Raw genomic sequence first — 499 nt, 5'->3', positions numbered from 1 at the left:
CCAATTTTCTGTGAAGAGGGGACATGGAGTGGGATCTAATTCTCAGTGGGGATATTTATTTCTTTTTATTTTTATTTTTATTTCGCATTTCTTATTGAATAAATACAGGAATTTCGGTGAGGAATGATATGGGTAGCCGCTGTCTGCCCTTTGAAAAAGAAAGGAGAGGACTGATTGGGGTTTTGGCTTTCTATTTTCTGTAGTTTCTCGCATTGAAGCACGGAGTGAGCAGTTCGATATGTACATGCAGCTAGATGTGAACACAGAAATATATCCTCTTCATGTTGGGGAGAAATTCACAATGGTTTTAGCTAATACATTAAGTTTGGATGGAACTCCTAACACTGGCTATTTTACTCAGGTAAGGCATTTATTGCTGTCTGCAATGCCTGTACTCTTTTAAGATGTATGTGCTGAAGCAATCTTTCGATAATGCTTTCATCCTTAAAAAATCTGTTTGTGTGTGTGTGAGAGTGTCTTCCCGAGCCCCCCCCCCCCC

The 499-nt window shown here is 39.9% G+C and overlaps 1 protein-coding gene across 1 annotated transcript in view; it reads left to right on the top strand.

Annotated features, from left to right (window-relative positions):
* Nucleotides 1-163: 163 nt before the first annotated feature.
* LOC122059349 (DNA-directed RNA polymerases II and V subunit 8A-like) overlaps nucleotides 164-499 on the top strand; it is a 1,820-nt gene continuing 1,484 nt past the window's right edge. Inside the window, exon 1 of the mRNA XM_042622083.1 lies at nucleotides 164-361. Coding sequence (XP_042478017.1) covers nucleotides 239-361 — 123 coding nt within the window. The 5' untranslated portion in view covers nucleotides 164-238. The remainder of the gene's footprint in view (nucleotides 362-499) is intronic.

The sequence above is a fragment of the Macadamia integrifolia genome, chromosome 13, assembly GCF_013358625.1.
Source record: "Macadamia integrifolia cultivar HAES 741 chromosome 13, SCU_Mint_v3, whole genome shotgun sequence".
NCBI lineage: Eukaryota > Viridiplantae > Streptophyta > Magnoliopsida > Proteales > Proteaceae > Macadamia > Macadamia integrifolia.
Note: the sequence above shows the minus strand (reverse complement) of the source record. Positions and strands in the feature narration are given on the sequence as shown.